At 39.9% G+C, this 15,598-nt stretch overlaps 1 protein-coding gene across 1 annotated transcript in view; it reads right to left on the bottom strand.

Annotated features, from left to right (window-relative positions):
• PHEX (phosphate regulating endopeptidase homolog, X-linked) overlaps window positions 1–15,598 on the bottom strand; it is a 201,391-nt gene that overhangs the window by 66,132 nt on the left and 119,661 nt on the right. The window contains exon 13 of the mRNA XM_006752997.2: window positions 904–981. Within this exon, the coding sequence (XP_006753060.1) occupies window positions 904–981 (78 nt within the window). The remainder of the gene's footprint in view (window positions 1–903; window positions 982–15,598) is intronic.

Genomic DNA, 15,598 nt, shown 5'->3' with positions numbered 1-15,598 from the left:
ACAACTAGATCAATACTTGGAAGGGCATATCTTAGAGCCCAATGGAAAAACTTTCTAATTAAAGCCTTCTCTCACTTTTGAATAATCTTGCAAAATTCTGACATTCATCTACAAAGCTGGAATTGCTTTCAGATATACAACTTGTCAAACCTCAATTTCAGGAAAGAGCTATACCTCAGAACCAGTTATTTAAAGAATTCTAAAAAAAGTACTTTTACAAGAAAATCCAGTGAATGGTACAGACAGGGTTTTTGTAAGGAATCACAATTCTTTATCAGAAGTATTTAAAGAAAAGGAAATAACAGTGGTTGTGAGTAGAAATACCTGTAGTGAATACACCTATTGGAAAATACATGTCCCAAAATACTGGAATAAAAAAGAATTATTAGTATTCCTACATCACTAAATTACTGCAAATATACAGTCCAAGTCACAATAAATTACAGTCATATATATACGCACTTAATTTGCAAAAACACTCACTCACAAAGTTTAATGACGTTAACGCCTAGCTGGCAGATTTATTACTAGTCATTTAATATGAATGAAGCACATAAAGATTGTTTAACAACAAATATACATTCACCATAAGAGCATGCCCACTAATTGCAAAATATTCAATTTGTTTCATTCTTTCCTTTATGATTAAATTAGGCCAAATCCAAGTGTTTTTGCTTTATGGTACCTGCTCAGCTATACATTCTTTCTGACACTTTATTTTTAATCTGTTCTAAATCTTGTGATATGCCTGAATATTAAGGCTCATACTTGGCCAAGGAATGAATAAGAAGTTGGTGCTTTCTGGCACCACCAGGTTTAATTGCTTGGACTTGGGTTAGTTGAAAGGCATGAGGCCAGTAAAACTTGCCAGAAAAAAAAAAATACAGTAAATTTAGCACTTACTGCTTTGAGGTCTTCATTAACATAAGTATCATTCATTATAAACTCAGGATAGCCAACTTTGGACAAAACTGCTCTTGCCTACAGAAAGGAAAAAGAAAATTTATGTCAGCGTTTCAGCACTTACACCATTAATAATCACAGGATGTAGGAATTCAACCTTCACCTGAAAACTACATTTACTGAATGTCTACTATATGCAACCCACTGTGAAGGGCAAAAAAATTGTTAGTCACTTCCCTAAAATACTAAAAAAAAAAAAAAAAACTATAGTGAATATAGCAAATAACTATATGTATAACATAAATAAAGATTTTAATAAAAATAGACACTATTGTTATCAAAGTCCAGAGCAGAGACTATTTCCACATGAGGAGAATGCTTAATGGAGCAGGGGCTAAACTGACTCTTAATAGAATGGTTGGGATTTCAAATTGCAGAGCTGAGCAGAAGGGCACTCCAGGAGAGGAAGCAGCAGGGGCAAAGTCAGGGAGATGGAAACAAAGGGCATGTGGGAGAGAGGGTGAGTAGTTGCTATACTTGGACCAGGAAGCACATGGGCAGTAAGCAGAGAACAGTACAGAAAAGCTGCTTGAGCTAGATCACAGGGATTCCCGAGTACCATGCTACAGAGGCTAGATTTTATTTTACAGATAACAGAGAACTAAATATTTTTAGCAAGAGTAAAATGAGAAGAGCCACACTTCAGCAAGATTATCCATGCAAAATTGTGAATGGTGAAAGACTGGAGGTAGGGGGTCCAGCCTAATTTAAGATGCATTATAACCATCCTTTTGACAGCCATCCTAATTATTCCCTGTGTTGTGCAGCATATACAGAATGGATAAAGCAATCGCCTTAGGCACATACAAAGAACCTCCACAGGAGGAACAGGCAAACTATGGCTCCTAGGCCAAATCTATTCTTCCCTCCTTCCCTCACATCTGCTTTTATAAAGCTTTATTGTGACACTGCCATGCCCACTCATTTACATGTACTCTATGGCTGCTTTTGCACCCATAATGATGTTGTTGACTGTTGACTAGTTGGAACAGAAACTCTGTGGCCAACAAAGCCTCAAATATTACTACCTGGCCCTTTATAGAAAAGGTTTTCCAACCCTTGCACTTGCAAGTGAAAATTTTTCTCTCTCCTCTCCTCAGATTCTGGGTTTCATAAAAACAAAAGAGCAGTGTACTCGAAGAGTAAGTACATTATTGGGGCTTTCCCCAATCTACTGGGATCCCTTTAATCACTTCTGTACATCCCTTCCCCAGCATCTATATTCTTTTTCCTTTCTTTTTTTACAATATATTTTTTATTGATTTCAGAAAGGAAGGAAGAGGGAGAGAGAGATAGAAGCACCAATGACGAGACAGAATCACTGATCAGCTGCTTCCTGCATGCCCCACACTGGGCATCAAGCCCGCAACTGGGGCATATGCCCTGACTGGGAATTGAACCATGACCTCCTGGATACTCAACCACTGAGCCACACCAGCTGGGCTCTTTCTCCTTTCTAATGGCCAGCACCTGAGACTCTTCGACGGTCCCTGGGAGTTTATCTGTCTCCAAACACAATCCCACACCAGCAGCCCTCAGCTAGTGACTGACTGTGTAGGAGCATGAATGCCCAGAAGCTCCGTTGCTGCAGTTCAGGACAAACTTCAAGGTATAACTGGTGCTCCAGAGTTCCCCCAAGGATCAGGCTGTCTGAGATTTCCCCGGAAATTGCACCCTTGCCCATCTCTCACCCTTCCCTGTCTGGCTTCACCCATTCTCTTGCTGGTTTCTCTTGAGAGCACTTGCTGAATAAATCAAAAATCACTTGCACACAAATCCTCATCACCAGCTTTGCCTCCAGCTTTGCCAAGATAAGACTCCAGGCAACCCCCAAAACGAGTATTTTTCCAGCAAAGCTATACCAGTGACCTTTACATACTGCTCTTGGTAACGAGTTTTTTCCTTCATTTCCTTTCAATTTTCCTCACTCAAAATATAAATAGAATTAAGATAGTACATTTTCCTTATCTTCTTTGAGATAATTCAAATGTTAAATATCAGCAGACACCTGAAACTCAAGACTCAGAAAGGATTTTACAAGTGCCGTAGGACACAGTTATAATGGGGTTTGCTGTTCCAGAGACACAAATATAGCATAGGTCAAATTCTGCCTTCAAAGCCCAATGAGTTACACTGAAAGCCTGATGTGACCCAGATACCAGATAAGTAGAGATTACAACTCTCTCCTCAACACCAAACAATATGGCATCTGTCTATAGGTTACCATGTTCCAAGATGGTTTTATTATTTTCCTCATTGTATTTAATACCTCATTGTATTTTATCAGCTCACCACAAGCCGCATACATACCTACAGCAAATAAAGAGCTCCAGACAGTTTCCCCCAAAATAAAGACATGTACAAGCTGAGTCATCCACAACTGTTTTCTGAACACTGGTCTTTCCACGGCATACTGGTGAATTATGCATTGTTTTATAAACCTCACGCTCTGAGACACCCCCCCCCCACACTGCATTATGAAGCTACACAGAATATATTATCTTCTGCACCAGCTATGCAGGTCATTGAATCCTTTTATTTATCTATTTATTTATTTATTTATTTATTTATTTATTTATTTATTTATTTATTTATTTATTTATTTATTTATTTATTTATTTATTTATTTATTTATTTATTTATTTATTTAGCAACACCATAACTTGAACAGAGCCAGAGCAGAGAAACAATTCCTATTCATCTTCCAAGGACACAGAGGTTGAATAAGGTAATAATACTAGTAGCAACATTGCCAAAATCTGAACAGAGTTCTCTTCTTCCCAAAATGTGCCAAATAGATGTCTTTATTCAAACTTAAATGCTCCTTCTGCCAATCTGCTGTCAATTCCACATCATCCCACTCCACCCCATTCTCCATTCTTCCCTGAGAAGCTTCAGAACTACATCTCCCAGAATTCCATGGACATGGTTCCAGGTTAGACTTTGCCAATTAGAAGCACTAGCAGTCACTGTTGGTAGCCAGGGACAGGTACAAAGACATCTGCAGACAGCAAATACAACACTTTGTCAGAAGCTTCCAGGCATTCTCCTGAGAAGACCCCTTTTGTGTTAGTGCAGCAGACATCATTGGCAGACTCTGCTCTTCACTCCCCAGCCTTCCCAATGGTTGCATAAGCCTGCAAGTCCACATATTACATATCTTCCTGCTTCATATACTTAGAAGGGCATCTCTATTCCTGAATAAACTCTAACTGATATACACTTTAAGGCAAATAGTGATCACATCACCTTTTTTATCGGAATAAAAGAAATGAAGCATCAACAGTTTACTGACTTGTTGAAGGGTAAAAAAGTATTAGTGAGGCAGGACTGAAATCAATTGTCTCAGAGGCTACATGGACAAGAAGCAAAGGCAAGTCTCACCACAATTACTGAGAGAACAGTGGCATTAATAGGTAGTAGACTGTATATTATGTCCTGCAAAAAATATTTCCTAGCCAACTGTGGTTGATAAAAAATTCCAGTTTTCCCCACATCCCTTATTCACACAAACCTCTGGAAAGAGTATGCTCATGACAACCGCCTATTGTCTACCCAATCTCCACTCTCCTTTCCTTCCCTTACTATCAGACCCAAATCCTGCTTGTGGTGATAATGGACCCAACAAAAAATAGATATATTGCCCAGCTTCCTTTGCAGCGAAAGTTGGCTGTGGGATGAGATTCTGGCCAATTACATACAACAAAGTCTTTGGTCCACTTTCATGAATCCATTTTCAAAGAGGATAGACTCGCCTGACATATGCTTTCTGCCTTTATGCCAGTTTCTCTGCCTTAGCACTACTGACATTTCAGGCCAGATAATTCTTATTGTGAGCACTGTCCTGTGCACTGTAGATTAGCAGCATCTTTGGCTTCTACACACTAGATGCTAGTAGCAATACACACACACACACACACACACACACACACACACACACACACCCCAAGGTTGTTGTGACAACCAAAACTGTCTCCAGGTGTTGCCAAATATCTCTTAGGGACAAAATCACACCCAAGTGAGAACCACTGTTTTAACCTTTCCTCTTCTTCCTCTCTGTAATGCTGATGCAATGCCAAGGGTAGAGCAGATATAACAGGCAATAAACATGAGAGAACAATCTACATGCTAAAGATGCTGGAAAGAATCATTAATGGTATCTGAATCCCACCATATCAGGCCTGAAATGCCCTTCCCCCCCTCCAGGACAGGAGGAAAATAAACCCCTTATTTAAGGCACTGTATGACATGTTTTCTATTAGCTGTAGTTGGATGTAATCCTAACACACCCTCCTTTTCATCAGATATAGTTTGAAGGGGAAAAACCAGTACCTACTTCATAAGGTTGTCTGCAGTGATTCAGGATGACATACGTAAAGCACTTTTTATGCCTTGGTCCAGACTACATGATGAATAAATATTGACTGTATACTACACAGGGAAGTAGAAACATGACTTCTTCCAAGGATTTAGAATAACTGTTGGGTGCCTGTTTGGAGGGTCTTAGAGAGGAGCTCAGACCACATCGCACCCTTAATGGAATACCTGAAGTCCCCTGTGGACATGTCACTCTCTTTGGTCATAGGCCCAGTTTCAGGAGGCCACACAAAATGGTGAGAAAGAAAGGCTGTTGAAGCAACTCTGAGATCAGTGAGGAGACAAATATACCCACGGGGTTCTTGGAGCACGGTGAAAAATTTTCTGGAACAAAGCCAGACTCTAAGCATGAGCCAGATAACCCAGGCTATTCACACCCCCCAAAAATTCTGAGGATTCTTTTGAGCGACCCTATTTAAACACCTCAGAAAAGGGACACAAGAAACACTATGAAAGCTGATTCTAGAAAAGATCAACAGTTGCCTTTACTATTTGCCATCTTAATTTTGCCTTCCTGTCCTTTCTCTTTCCTGCATCCATTCCTCCCAACACCTAGCAGACCCTGGGTGTCATAACATTTGCTCCCCGATCATACCCAAACTGGCCTTTCCTTGGCAATACACTCTGCTCCAAATTCATCTCCCTTCCCCTCTTCACGCATCAAAAACGTTATTCCTGCAAAGTAGCTTATCCATTAGCTGTCATTGGGTCCTCAAACTAATTTAAAATAAAATGTGAGTGACTAATAGGAATCATTAACCCTGAAGAAATATCTGTATTTAAGAATGGTTCATTAACCAAAGGGATAAATCTAATTATATGGGAGATTTTTATAACTAAGAGAGCCTTCCTTCTCATACCACTCAAATTAAGCCAATGGCCTGTTCCACATAATCACCATGTGTTCCCCACATGGAACACAGTGCCAGGCACATAGCAAGTGATCAATGCCCAATATATATTGACTCATATAATTATTAATTTAGTTGATAACCCTATTCTGATCAATGTCATCAATTGTATCAGAAAATATGAAAAGTTATAGTCTAAAATATGACCAAGAACATCACTCAATGCTTCTCACATCATGACATATTTCCATGTTAACTGACCTTACCATAGAAGAAAAATGGGGAGAAAGAGAGAGAGACTTTGTAAGAACCAAGGGAACTTTCTTTAAAATGAAGCAATGTTTCAAATCCATTGAAATCTAGTCTTGATGATAACCAAAACTATATTTGTAATTTATTTATAGTGTGTGTGTGTGGGGGGGGTTAATTTAATTTCATAAGACTACAAAGGACACAGTTCCTTAACATTATTGGAAGGTAGTAGATTTGGAATACCAAAAATATCTTCCTTTATTTCAGCATTTCTCCATGATTATAATAAATCATCAAGAACCAAAATATAAGAAAAATGTTTAATTAAAATGATAACATCCATGTTCAATCTCCCTGATAAAGTGAGAAGATCCTCTTAAAAAGATAAGATTGCTTATATTAAAGGAGAGAACAGTTTCACAAGGATGATGTCTTATTTCTTTTTAAAGTTTCCATTAAAATCCTTGGTAATACCAAATTTTTTTTAAAAAAAATTATACTTAAGATTGCCAACAAAATAGGAAATTGACTTAGATATAAAACTATATTTTTAACATAGCTTTTTCAATCAATTGACAAATACTGATAATAGAGTCTGGGCTCAGGACTCTCTCCTCAGTGCTAAAAGAACATAATATATAAATGATCGATGGCCTCCCTGTATTTGTATAAAGGAACTGAGGAAAAACATTCTATGACAACCTGACATTATCATGACTACAAAGCATCAGCAGTACCATAACTTTCTTAACCTTTCTGGTCCTCAGTTTCCTCATTTGTAAAATGTGGAAAGCTTACTTCTAATACCTACACTGTGAAATGAAGAGTTGAAAGAGATATTTGAATGATAAAGGAATTGGGAAAGAAGAAGTTGAATTATCTAGATCAGGGGTGGACAAACTTTTTTCTGTAAAGGGCCAGATAGTAAATAATATCATTTTTGCAGACCAGATTATCTCTATCATAACTTTTTTAAAAATATGTTTTTATTTATTTCAGAGAGAGGAAGGGAGAAAGAGAGATCTATATAATAAAAAGCCAGTGTCGTAACAACCGATTACGACTGAAGGCTCAACCAGGCCAGAAGTCAGTGCTGGGTTACCGTGGACCCAGCACTGACTGGGGCCACTGTGGGCACCCTGACCCAGGACTGACTGCCTAGGGTACTGCAGATCAGGCCTGGAGAGAGGCCTGCAGAGAGAGAGGCAGTGTCTGATCCATAGCCTCTGTGGCAACCGTTGATCAGAACTTGCTTCTCTTACTCTCCCGGCCTGGCCAACAGCTGGACCTCCAGTTCTCTCCAGGCCTCCACCGGGGCTGCTGATCAGCCCCACCTTTCTGATCAGGCCCCATTGATAGGCTCAGAGACGCTGGCTGGCATAGAAACTGACCAATCAGAACCAAATTGGCTGGCAGAGGAGGGCAGTTGGGGGTGAGATCAGGCTGGCAAGGGAGGGCAGTTAGGGGTGATCAGGCAGGCAGAGGCAATTATGGACGATGAGGCAGGCAGGCAGAGAGGTTAGGGGTGATCAGGCCAGCAGGGAAGGGCTATTGGGGGTGAGATCAGGCCAGCACGGGAAGGTGGAGGCGAGATCAGGACGGCAGGGGAGGGCAGTTGGGGGTGAGATCAGGCTGGCAAGGGAGGGCAGTTAGGGGTGATCAGGCAGGCAGAGACAGTTGAGGGTGAGATCAGGCCAGCAGGGTAGAGCAGTTGGGGGCTTAATCAGGCAGGCAGGCAGAGGCAGTTAGGGGTGATCAGGCAGGCAGAGGCAATTATAGGTGATGAGGCAGGCAGGCAGAGGGTTGGGGCAATCAGGCAGGCAGGCGAGTGGTTAGGAGCCAGCGGTCCCAGATTGTGAGAGGGGTCCCCAACTGGAGTGGGTGCAGGCAGGGCTGAGGGAACCCCACCCCCCGTGCACAAATTTCATGCACCAGGCCTCTAGCAGAAATATAAAAGATGAGAGAGAAGCATGGATATGGATCGGCTGCCTCCTACATACCCCCTACTGGGGATCGAGCCCAAAACCTAAGCATGTCTCTTGACCAGGAATCGAACTGTGACCTCCTGGTTCACAGGTCAATGCTCAACCACTAAACCACACTGACTGGGCTCTATCACAACTTCTTAACTCTGCTGTTGCAACTGGGAAAGCAGCTGTAGATGACACGGACATAAATGGCTGTAACTATGTCCCAATAAAACTTAATTTATAGGCTTCCAATCAAGATGGTGGAGTAGGTAAATTTGTATTCTCCCACAGTCACATCAAACTTAGAACTAAACTACAGAACAACCATCATTCATAACCACAAGATAGCAGGCTGAATGGAAGTCCTACAACAAGGGAATTAAAGAAGACTGGTAGGAGGGGCTGCAAAGCAGGCCCCACCCCCATATATAAAGGTCTTTCCTGAGGAGCGAGGGGTCCCCGCCCCTCACCAGGGTCCCTAGCCTATGGTTCCAGTGACAGGAAGAGAACTCCCCATAGTTTCTGTCTATAAAAACCAGCAGGGATTGTGGTTGAGTGAGATGGAGGGCAGCTGGAGCCCTAGGCAATCCTCTTAAAGAGCCTATGCACGTACTTACTTGGACTCACTCCCTCTAAGCTCCGGCACTAGGACAGGAGCTCAAAAAAATGTCAGGAATATACGGGGAGGAATTGAATTGTTTGGCTTCAGAGCAAGAGCTGGAGGGGCAGCTTTCTCCCAGACAGAAGTATTGGCAGAGGCCACAGTGCCTTTGATGAGCCATTCTCCCCAAAAGCCGACAGGTAGGCACCATACCTGAATCTTCATCAACCTGGCTAGCACTGTTCACTCCTCTGGTGATTCCCTGAGATACCACCCCACCCAACTTGCAGGCCCACCCAAGCCATTTCCAGTGGTTTTTCCATACAAATGGTCTGTCTTGGCTCATGCTACGGACTTTCCTAAAACATCTCAAATAAGCAGCATCTGGCCTTGGCATGCCCTGAACCTCTCCTTAAGTGGACCTTGGCCTGGCTCTAGCAGCTGGCCTTGGTTCACAACTTGGACCCTCCCAGGCACAAACAAACCCAGCACAAGTAGCAGGTATCTGAACATGGCTTTGTAGCTCATGCCAGGTGGCTCCAGGTAGGGCACAGGTGGTGCCTGACATTGGCATGCATTTCCCAGGAGATCTCAAAACCAGTTCACCCAGTGACCAGCTTCTGGACAGCTTCAGACCACACCACAGCACCACCCAACCACCTCCACAAGCGACACACTCAACAGGCAGACTCGTCCAGCACTCATCCAGAGTCCTGCTGAGACAAGTCCTGCTCCATGGGGAGGGATCCTCCAGAAACATGACTAAACAAAATGAAGACAAGCAATCTACCAGATGCAGAGTTCAGAACACTGATTATAAGGATGCTCAATAAGAGTCTCATGCTCTACCGACTGAGCTAGCCGGGCAGGATGCTCAATAAACTTAGGGTAAGAGTAGATGAATTTAGTGAGAACTTCAACAAAGAGATAGGAAACATAAAAACAAACATAGAAACAGTAAAAAAAGAACCAGTTAGAAATGAAGTATACAATAACTGAAATGAATAATACTTTAAAGAGAATCAACAGTAGAGTAGATACAGCAGAGGATCAAATCAGAGATTTGGAAGATAAGGAAGCAGAAAAAAAATCAGAACAGCAAAAAGAAAAAAAAAGAATTTTTAAAAATGAGATTACTTTAAGGAGCCTCTAGGTCAATTTCAAGCATACCAACATTTGCATCCTGGGGGGTGCCAGAAAGAGAGGAGAAAGAGCAAGAAATTAAAAACCTATTTGAAAAAATGATAACAGAAGACTTCCTTAACCTGGTGAAGTTTTGAAAAAGACTGACAAGTCCAGGAAGCACAGAGAGTTCCAAACAAGATGAACCCAAACAGATACCAAGACACAGTATAATTAAAATGCCAAAGGTTAAAGACAAAAAGAGAATCTTTAAATCATCAAGAGAAGAACAGTTAGCTATTTACAAAAGAGCTTCCATAAGACTTCCAGCTGATTTCTCAACAGAAACTTTGCAGGCACAAACCATTTAAAGTGATGACGTTGGAGCAAGGAGCTACAACCAGATCACTCTACCTGGCAAAGCTCTCATTTAGAATTGAAGGTCAGATAAAGAACTTCCCAGACAAGAAAAGCTAAAGGAGTTCATCAACACCAAAACAGTATTACATGAAATGCTAAAGGGTGGGGGTCAGGGGGGAAGATCAACCAAAGGACTTGTATGCATGCATATAAGCATAAGTGATGGATGGGGACAACAGGGAGTGAGGGTGAGGGCAGGATTGGGGGGATGAGGGGACATTGGGGGAATAAGGACACATTTGTAATATCTTATTCAATAAAGGGAAAATTTTTTTTAAAAAAAGAAGAAAAAAATAAAAATACAAATAAAATGGCAATAATGACATATCTATCAAAAATTATTTTAAATGCAAATGCAAAGGAATTAAATGATGTAATACTATATGTAAGCTCTAACTGAAAAATAAAAATTATTTTTTTGTTTAATCCCTTCATTTTTTTAACCAGCCCTGCAATGCCCCTACCCTTTGACAGCTATCAGTCTGTTCTCTATCTATGAGTCTGTTTCTATTTTGTTTGTCAGTTTAATTTGTTCATTAGAGTCCACATATAAGTGAGATCATATAATACTTATCTTTCTCTGGCTGGCTTATTTCACTTAGCATAAAGTTCTTCAGGTCTATCCATGTGGTTGTAAAAGGTAAGATGTCCTTCTTTTTCACAAGTAGTATTCCATTGTGTAAGCAAAAAAAACATACAAAAACAACCACCTTACAAACACAGAATTGTATGGTTAACAAAATAATTCTCATAAACATGAGATAACATGGCGATTAGCAGAGTGAAAGGGGGGTGGGGGGAGGTAGGAGAGGGTAAAGTGGGGATAAATGGTGATGAGAGGAGACTTGGCTTGGGGTGGTGAACACACAATATGCTATACAGATTAAATTTGTAGAACTATACACCTGAAACCTACATAATTCGATTAACCAAAGCCAGTTAGTATTAAGTTGATCAGCAAAAATGTCACCCCAATAAATTCAATAATAAATAAATAAAAGAAAAATAGTCCGGTGTGGCCCATCATCTGTACATCAAAACAGTGGCGAGTTCGATTTCTGGTCAGGGCAGATTCTCAGGTTGCAGGTTTGATTCCCCAATCAGGGTGTGGGTGGCAAATGATTAATAAAAAGTATTTAATTTTTTTAATATTTAAAAAATTTTATAGACACAAAATATTGACTCTCATATACTTTTATGTATCATGATATAGTCTTCTTCTTTTGATTTCTTTAAACAATTTTAAAATGTAAAATCTGTTCTTAGCTTTTGGATGATACAAATACAGGCAGCATGCCGAACATAGTCTGAGAGCCACAGTTTGCTGGGCTGACAAAGGTAATTCAATGAGGGTAGATTGTTCAGTGAGCTGCCTCAATTAGTGGCACAGGGCCTAGTATACAGTAAGTGCTCAATAATGCTTTCCAAATTGAACAGTATTAAGTGTGAGTATGTATGTGTGTTTGTGTGTGCACGCACATGTGGGTTGGTGCATCTGTGGCTTAGCTACATTTTTTTTTGTTTTGCTCTTTGCTATAACTTACATGTATATGCAACAAATCTTAATTGCTTGGGAGTTTATTACTTGCCCTAAAATCTTAGGGCTACAGCTTTTAAAATTACAATTAATTTCTGTGGAAATAACAGAGCTCATAAGCGAAGATTATTATTTTGAGAGAGGAAAATATCACAATTGAACTCCAAAAAAAATTGAAAATTTAAAACACAATATGATTTAAACTCAAGTCGCCCCCCCCCCACCCCGCAGAAGTTTCCACAAAGCATACTACAACTTGATAGTGCTTGGGGAAAGAATAGAAACAAACGTAATTCTGCTTTGTTTGGCTGTGAGCTCTGAAACAGACGACCAAACTGATTTAAAGATTGGTTAAGTTGACTGCTTTACTTCTGAATTTTCAAAGCCACTTAGTATTAAGCCGATTGGCAAAAAGCAAGACAGAAAGCTCATTTGTTCTAATCCCCACTGACTTGTCTGTTTAGGAGAGTCAGGTAAATTCTCAAATGCATTGCATGTATTACATCAAAGCCTTCTCTTTAATCACTTAATTAAACAGCTTTGTGTTTTTTCTCTACATAGTTAAGTCTCAGCATATTTTTCCTTTTTATTAAATTAACCAACATAAGACAACATGGAACCACCGATGATCAACTGCCCTTTAATAAACAATTTATAGCGCAACATTCTTAAGTTTGCAATGGCTTTGAAAGTTTCAGTCAGGCTTAACCACACCAAGGCCTTGTTCTCTGATGAGTTCTGTAATAATTAATAAACATAAATCAAAATCTGAGCTTTAAGCACTCAGAAGTTCAGGAGAGTGTACATAAATTATGCTATCCTTCAAAGCAATGGCTGTTTCCATAATGCCAAACAAATGATTGGCTGAAGATATTATCCTAAGCAGGGCTAATGGTATTGATGAAAATTAGCCTGAGGAACAGGCTTTAATATCCTTTGAGGCTATCTGGATCCCACAAATAATAACAATGCAGTTATCTAACAAATCTAATTTTATTGTCTTCGATAAGAATGGCACTGATGTATTATGAATCTTCAAAAACTTTAATTCTGCAAATTGCTTTTGGGTGTGGTTCACAGGCTCATGCATCATGCTGGGGTGGAGGCTGGGTAAGCATTCCCATGAATCAGAGAGTACAAGGACAAGCCACAGTTTTGATTTTACAAGAGCTGGAAGACAGGAATGCACAGATTTCAGGTCTCTCACCCTTAACGCTGCCTGAGGACCCTCTCAGTGCAACAGACAGTCCCCATTTCTCTCCAATATGGACAACATTCTAGGAAGGCATGTTCCAAATTATAAGCCAGCTCCATCCATCCATCCTCTCTCTTGAAAACACCAACTCCGTGTATCTTGGAGGTGGACAGTTTTTCCAGTCTGAAAAGGGAAACTATTCAGGCCCAGGTAAATCATAATTGAGCCACAATTACACTAAACATTTCCCTGGTGTCTTTGTGATGGTCCTCTCACTTGGGTGGGTACTGTATCCAGCAGAGTTAAAGAAAGAAATCAATATTTATGTTTTCTTAGTAAATAAATGGAACAGGGAGTAGCAATAGAATTAAGAACCCCAAACCATCCTATGATTAATGAATCCATAAAACAACAAATCCTCCTGAGGGTAGGGGCAATATTACCTTAAAAATATAGACAACTCTCAAATATCACCTTCAAAACTGAATAGGAGAGTGGCCAGATCATATAATCTTTTTTAAAAAATTAATACCTTTTTATTATTTTCAATCATGTAGTAAATTGATCACAAAGTTTTTGCAAATAGAACAGCTGCTAGACCTGCTCAAATGAGTATCCTAAATCTCAAATTAGCTAAATCTATATGTTCAGACACAGCCAAGATAGATATACGCCCACGAGCCAGAACAATCCTATATTATCATTAGATTTGTATATGGGTAAAAGTAAATAATATCTTTCTCTGTCCAACACACCAGGCTCTATCATCAGGGGTTAGTAAACTACAACCTGCAGGCCAAAACCAGCCCACCACCTGCTGTTCTTTTTTCAATAAAGTTTTACTGGAACACAGTGAAGGGGTCCAGCATATACCGCTGTGGCATAAGAATTATTTTGACCTGAAGGCATTTGAGAATCAACAAATGCAACAAGAGCCTTTCTCTGTACTACCCTTATCTGCCCCAAAGCAGAGACTTACAAAAGAATTCCATGTCCTAAGTCCCCCTTTATGGAGGCTTCCCATTCTAGGGAGAAAGCGTGCCTCCTATCTCCAGAGATGAGAAATCAGCACCAGGATGAGAAACTGAACAGACCTTAGTTAAACAAACCTTACCTTCCATTAGTTTCCCCCATATAGTTCTCAGCCATTTCCCAACATATAATGTCCCCTGAAATCCTAATTCCCTCCACTTGTTAAGGTGGTAAATAAGGCCCAATTTTTCACTTTCTCTGAGCTACATTTTCTGTGTTCTCCCGCCCACTCGAGGGAATATGGTACTTTGTCTTTTCTCTTGCTAATCTGTCAGTTTAACTCACAGGCCCTCAAACACTGAACCAAAAAGGGTAGAGGAAAAGTTTTTCCTCTCCAACAACAACCATGCTCATTTGCTGATGTACTGTCTATGGCCATTGTCATGCTACAGACACAAAGTTATGTAGCTGCAACAGAGAACAGAGGGCCTGCAAAGCCTAACATATTTATTATTTGACTCTTTGCAGATAAAAGTTTGCCAACACTTCTTCTACATAACAGGTTCCAAAAATTTTCAAAATGAATAGTAAAAAAAAGCAAGGAAAAACTAAGGGAGAAAATTTAATTTTTATCGAGGTATAATTAACATATAACACTGTATTAGTTTCAGATGTACAACATAATGATTCAATATTTGTATATACTGTTAAGTGATAACTACAACAAGTCTAGTTACCAGCCATCACCATACAAAACTACAAATTTTTTCTTGTGATGAGAACTTTTAATATTTACTCTCTTAGAAACTTTCAAATACGTAATAGAATATTGACTGTAGTCACTATTCTGTACATAACATTACATCCCCATGACTTATTTACTTCATAGCTGGAGTTTGTACATCTTGACTTCGTTCACCCATTTTGTCCACCTCACAACCCAATTCCCCTCTGGCCACCACAAATCTGTTCTCTGTACCTATGAATTTTGTTTTTTGTTTGTTTTTCATATTCTGCATATGAGTGAAATCATACAGTATTTATCTCTGCCTTATTTATTTCACTTAGAATAATAACCTCAAGTTTCATCCATGTTGTCATAAATAGCAAGATTTCATACTTTTTATGGCTAAGTAGTATCCCACAATGAGTGGCCAGATTATTATGGCTACCTGACATCTGTAGGCAAATTAGCTGTAATTTCCCACTGAAATTGCTAGAGAGCCAGATCATTATAAACATCTGAATAGCACAACATACCTAAGTATAATTGCTGATCAGGTTCATCCTATCATGTTGATGGCGTATCCCAATGGAGATGGCTTCTTCTACCAAGAA

Source organism: Myotis davidii, unplaced genomic scaffold, assembly GCF_000327345.1.
Source record: "Myotis davidii unplaced genomic scaffold, ASM32734v1 scaffold930, whole genome shotgun sequence".
Lineage (NCBI taxonomy): Eukaryota > Metazoa > Chordata > Mammalia > Chiroptera > Vespertilionidae > Myotis > Myotis davidii.
Note: the sequence above shows the minus strand (reverse complement) of the source record. Positions and strands in the feature narration are given on the sequence as shown.